Here is a 6,112-nt window from a genome sequence, read left to right on the forward strand (position 1 = left end):
CTTATCTAATCCTTTTAGTAAACAGCCTACCATTCTCCAAAGGCTGTAAATACAACCTCTTAGACCATTTTGTGGGGTTGGATCTGCGCGTGTGTGTGTGTTACGTACGGGCCCATGAAAGCGTCTTGGTTCTATTAAAGCCTTTCATAAATGAGAGTTGCTTAGATGAATATTTACAGTAAAGCAAAGAAGAAGAATTTGGGCAATTGCTGTGAATGTTCCCTTTGGTTCTCCTGCGCTGGTGGTTATGTCTGCATACATCTGGATCCCCAGAGGTTCTCCAGGAATGTCTCGTTTGACTGCCTCTGCAACGGTGTGCAGGTGTCTATGAAAACAGACGCAGTGGGCAAACCAAAATGTCCTCTTGGAGCACAAGGGCAGAAAGCGAGCTTTGTGGTGCTCTTGTTAGGTTTAAGATTACTGTCAGGAGAAGGAAGATTTCTACTGAGATTACAGAAGCTCAAGTCAACTGTTTGGGGACCACCTATCTTATTTTGGAACAGTTTTAAAGCAGCAGATGGCAGTTGATGAACCTCTAGGTGAATCGGTGAAGTCTGTGTCCGCTAGTGTTCTCACTCAGTTGCAAAGGACAGGAAATCCACACACTGCCACCTCTCGTCCCGGGGGCCGCGTGAGTAACGATATAGTCCAGAGTGTACCAGTGGAATGACAGCAGATGAGGATAAGATTAGCCAGATGTGCTATTTAACTCTTCTTTCCTTATAATGCGGTAAGCAAACTATTGGGGATTTGGGATGGGTTGATTCCTCTGGGCTCCTGGATTCCAACACTACCTCAGAGAGCTCCTACACCCAGAGAGCTACATCCTCGCTTTTTTTCCCATTTGTCAGGTGGGACCAGTTTCCAGAAACTCACTCATCTGCTCTGGGGTGCCTGGCAGAGAAAAGCGACATTGGGCTGACAAAAGCTGGCGCTTGCCTGCAGCGAGTGCCAAAGATGACAAAGCAATTGGGTAACAGCTGACTGCGCTATTCAGCCAGAAGGATGGGAGTATCCGAGAGGCAGTTTCGTCGGGACTGGCTCCGCTATCCGTTCACGTCTCTTTTACCCTCCTTGCCCCCTGCTGTAACTCTTGCATCCTTCTGGGAATATTAATGTTTTGTTTCGTCCAGTCAGAAGCAGGTTCATCCCAGGACTGCTTGTCATGGCATGGCAAGAAGGAGGACAGACGGCAACGGGCGGCTGCGGTTCCTGCTGTTGAATGCAAAGGAGCTATTACGCGAGGAGAGGCGCAAAGGTGGGAGCCCTGCCTGCAACAGCAGGCATGTGTCAGCGGTGCGCCAGCACAAGTGGTTTCCGAATTAGTGCACACCTCCGAAACGTCAGGTGAGCGCGTGTGCAGGGCTGGTAGGAGGTGGCTTTTCACTGCTTAGCTTTGTGTCTCTGCGCATCTGCGATGCCGTTCTGGGCTGCTGGAGCTCCCAGGCCCTTTTTGAAACACCGTCTTGGCCCTGTGTGCTCAGGCAGCGTCAGGGCTGGTCTCCCTGAGGAAAGGAGGAGGGCATCGGGGGAACATGGAGCCATGGCCCCAGCAGCTGGGTGCCACCCTGGTTCTGAGGGACTCTGGCCTTTGCTCCCAGATGGCGAAATCCAGATTGCTTTATGTGCCTGGTTCTGCTGCACTTTGCCACTTGCTTTGGCTGCTGTTTTGCCGCCAGTTGGACGAGAATCTCTGCCTGTCTTCTGCGACTTCGCTCACTGCAGTTTTCTCAGATGCCTTCTCTTCTTAGGAAGGGAGAGGGAGTCGCTTTGGGGGGTTTATCATAAGTCAAGGTCTTGGTTTGCCAGACTTGCTCTTTTCTTCCTACTTCCACTGTTTCACCTCAGGTTACCTGTTCAGTCTCAAATGTGTGGGGCCGGATTCCTCCCGGATTCTGTCCCCGGTCCGTTTTCTTTGCCCCAGCCTTTGTGGTAGCTTGTCTCCAGAACTAGAAAAGGAGCCAGTATTTTTCTGTGCTAACAAAGTGAGCATTGTAATGCAGTTGCAGAGTGGGTGGATGTGACTGCAGACAGACTTATTCCTTCTGCTAGGGTGTGGATTAAAGCTCAAGGTGACTTTGTTCCTGCATAAATTCACTAACTTTCCCCGGGGAACCGAAGGGGCAGGGGTGGGAGGGGAGAAGTATGATAAATGAAAGTGTCGGAAGGAAACGCACACATTACCAAAGCATAAATGTGTGCTCTGTAAGGAGCTTTTGACGTAGCTTAAGGTAGCGCTCCATGGGTTAAAAAAAAAAAACAGCAGGACAATCTTTAGCTGAGAAGTTGAGTGTGGCTCTCTGCAGGCTGCTGTCCCAGTGTAATGGCCTGGGTAAGTGGATTAAGGAGCAGCAGCGTAGCTTGTTCGGGGTTAGGCAGGCTTCAAGGGGAGCGAGGAGGGCACTGCTCCTCAGGAGAGGATGAGAGGGAGGCAGGCTGCCTTTGCTGCTCTCTACCAGTCAGACCTGTTCCACACTGAAAAAGCTGTGGCAGACGGTGTGGCTGTCATCGCGTGTGCTTGCTGGGAAGGGTCCCATGGAAACAGTTCCTTTCAGAGCTATCGCTTGTCCTTATCTGCCGCGAGGTGGGTATGGTGACAGCAAATCACATCTTGGGACACCTCTTCTCTGCCTTTGTTGCCATGGGAATCGGTGTCTTCTGCAGCTTTGTCTTCTGTGAAAAAAACAGAAGTACTGTTCTGTTATCTCCCCTGGCTCACCCACCAAAATGTGGTGAGGATGGAGTGGGGTTTTGGTGAGCCACGTCGCGCCTAGAGCAAAATGTTCGTGCCAGGGATGGGGCTGTGAGGTCGCTTGTCTTAAAATCTCATCCGGCCATGCATGTCCCTCTGCGGTAGTTACCACATCTACGTGATGGGGTGGTGATGCAGAGCACAAAGCGGTGTGGCACGCTGGCCCAGGTAGCCCTGCTCCGCTCGCCCTGGGTGTCAGGCGCAGAGCTGCCCAACCTTGCCGGAGTAACAGGGCTGGGACCTGCCCTGGCGCCCTCTTCGTGGTTAGGAAGAAGAAGAATCTGGGTCACGCAGACATCTGACGTGCCAAAACGTGATGTCGTTTGAAGGTCTGTGACGGCCCAGGGGTTCGAACGCCTGTCTGGTGGTGACTCAGGTGGGGTCCCCTGGCTTTGCGGGAGAGGGCGGCTGCGGGGGGACAGAGGGTGCACCAGGCTCGTGGGGAGAGGTGCCATGTTTCAGCTCCCTCCATGGGTGAGTGAACAGTCTCTGTGGGGATGTGGGAGCCGTGTGGCCGGTCCTGCGTAACCAGGAGGCGAAGGCACTGTGGAGCCTCCAAAGGGACCCAAGGGGCTCCCGGGGAGCAGGAGCCCAGTCAGGAGCCTCACCCAGGATCTGCAGCTCTCCTGTGCTTCAGGTCATGGCCAAGCCCTGTCGAGTGTGGTAGGGAGAGAGGGGAAACTGCATTTACAAAATGTTACTCTTAGGGGAAATCAGCCCCTGAAATTTGCCATGCTGTACCGGGAGCCAAGGGTCTCGCTCTGAACTGTCCTGAGCTGATACAAGAGATCAGCTCAATTCAGAGAGCTCTCCACCTTGGTACCATACGTCTCGTTCCTTCCTCCCAGCCCTCACTTGTGTCATTTCTTTCGATCGTAACTGATCTCTATTTTAGTTATGCTTCTCGAGCGGATTCCGATACCGAATTAAAAGATATTTATCTGTCAAAAACTCCTACGAAATAAAGAAGTGGTGTTATTTCCACAGTACGAATGAGGAACTGAGTCAGCAGGAGGCTTAATGACACATCCAAGGTTACCCAACAGGGCCGAGCTCTGCTGGGAACCGAATCTGGTAGTTCCTCTCCTGGCTGCCAGAGCCCTCGCCCTGCGTGGTTGTCGGATGTGGGGCATCACCCCGCTCTGCCCTCGGCCTTTCATCTCAGCCTGGGCCCTTGGACTCTGAAACCAGCCATAAATGCAATCAGCCTCTTTCAAGGGGAGAGAGTGATTTATCTCCAGCCCTAAACTTTTGGCACTGGAATTAAAAGTAGAATTTGAACCAGTCTGTGTAAACGCTTTCAAACAGTGCTGCTTCATGCTGTGCAAAGAGTCTTCGTGATGTTCAGCCATTCAAACTAGAAGTGGTTAAATGTAGAAATATAGATGAGAAACTTGGGACTCTGGAGCAGCAGGAAAAAATATGCTGTAGCAGTTTAACCTGGGGTGGAAATAAAACAAACAATTCTCTCCCAAAAATGTGTGCAAGTGCTGTATTTTTAAATATAAAAAATACCTATGTAATAAGCTGTTTTAAATGAGTCATTCAAAAACGCAGGAAGTTTCACTTTCTCGTCTAATAGCTGCATGTTTCTGTGTTTACCCTTTTGCATATGTATGAGTATATCCGCATGTATAAATACATGAAATGCTCACACTGTTGTAGCTCAGTTTTTCCATATTTTTCCCTCTTCAAGTGGCGTTGTTTACTCTTCAAGGATATTCATCACAAAATCCACTTTTAACCTGTGCACCGCTAATTTAACAGACAGGGGTTTCAATTACGGCTTGAAGCTGTTTTCCTCGCCCTTGACCTCTGTCCGCAAAAGGGCCTTCTTGGAAATTGTTGAGAGTATCGAAATAAAATGATGGGATAAAAACAATGAATAATAGAGGGAGGGCAACTAATGAGTCACCGTGAAGTACCGTCAATGGAATATGCTGAGCTGCAACTCAGTTCAGTCTGGCTACCTATGCATCATTGCTGAGTTCTTCGAAACGTGCCACTACGAACGGCTGATGCAGTCAGCTAACCACAGCGAAATGGTACAGCTTCAAAGCTCTGAGAATAACAAAAGTCGTGTCTGCCACTGTCTGCTTACTCACCCTTGAAACAAGCTGGTATGCAAGCGGCGAAGAGCGATTTAGGCTCACAAACAAAATGACTTGCGGGCTGTGATGTGTTAGAAATTAGTCATGTTTCAGTCTGTGCTTCTGATTTTGCTCAGCAGCCGTCTGCAGTGCCTCAGCCTCCGCCTGCCGTCCTGGAAGTCGGGCAAGATAGGAGAAGCGGGGAGTGATGGGGGAGAGGGGTTCCTCCGGAAAGGAAAAATTGACCCCTCCGAGCCACCCCACCGTGCGTGGGGAGTGCTCGGTCCGGTGCTGGCAGGCTGCCCTCCGTGCCGGCACGGCCGTGCCGCTGCCTCTGGTCAGGCATTTACACAGTGACCTGCTGCTGAGGGCTGAGATCCACCAGCGCGGCCAGCAGGCAGGGGCGATGGAGGTCAGGAAGCGCCTGTTTGAAGGCACAAAGGGATGCTTTATTGGCCCTGGGGGCTTCTCATTCAGTGGCTTCCCTGGCGTGGACACCTCCGCAGGGAGGTCTTTTACCTTTGCCAGAAGAAAGGAGGGGAAGGTCGCTCCATTGTTCTCAGGCTTCAAAACCGCATCCCCTCCCCGAAACTGTGGGGCCGGTGGGGGGCTGCTTTAGGGGCTTTTTTCTTTCATGGGTCTGGGGGTGGGTTAGGCTGATTTTCAGACATCTTCCTCCAGCCTTCCCCTTATTGTACAGCCATATACTTCTGCTGACAGGCAGTAAACCAGCAGTTAAAACCTAACCCCGTTCTGGCCGGCTCCCTGAGCCCCCCATCCCTCCTCCTCACTGCTGCGGGGCTCAGCCCCGCCGTACTGCTTTTGGGGATGAAGGTACAAAGGTGCATCCACCGCAGCCGCAGCATTTGCTGGAGGTGGGAGCTCGGTGCCCGCTGTGCCCACAGCCCTGCCCGGTTGCAGCTTGCTTCCCCGGGCAAACTGCAGGCGCCGCGGGCCAAAGCCAGGCAAGTTCCTCTGCTGATTCTTTCTTGGGAGCCCACAGGGGCTGTCGGTGTTTCCACCTGCTCCCAGTGAGAGTGGAGCATGGGATACCTGTGCTGGGGCGAGCTGTGGTGGGAAACAGCCGAGGGAGATGAGCCTGGGGGTGCAATGCCATGCAGAGGTGTCACCTTGCTGTCCTCACCCCCCGAAACAAGGTGTCCCATGCACAGGGAGGTTACGATGATGCTGGAGCGGCGCTGGTGCCATGTTAGGGATGTGTAAAGAGCCTGAGCAGTGGGTGGGTTGATCTGTGGGATGTGCAGCCATG

The 6,112-nt window shown here is 52.2% G+C and overlaps 1 protein-coding gene across 1 annotated transcript in view; it reads left to right on the forward strand.

Moving 5' to 3' along the window:
- The first annotated feature begins 1,170 nt into the window (after positions 1-1,170).
- The window catches only part of KDM7A (lysine (K)-specific demethylase 7A), a 95,255-nt gene continuing 90,313 nt past the window's right edge, over positions 1,171-6,112 (forward strand). Inside the window, exon 1 of the mRNA XM_009887430.1 lies at positions 1,171-1,258. Within this exon, the coding sequence (XP_009885732.1) occupies positions 1,171-1,258 (88 nt within the window). The remainder of the gene's footprint in view (positions 1,259-6,112) is intronic.

This window comes from Charadrius vociferus, unplaced genomic scaffold, assembly GCF_000708025.1.
Source record: "Charadrius vociferus isolate BGI_N301 unplaced genomic scaffold, ASM70802v2 scaffold196, whole genome shotgun sequence".
In the NCBI taxonomy this organism is placed as follows: Eukaryota; Metazoa; Chordata; class Aves; order Charadriiformes; family Charadriidae; genus Charadrius; species Charadrius vociferus.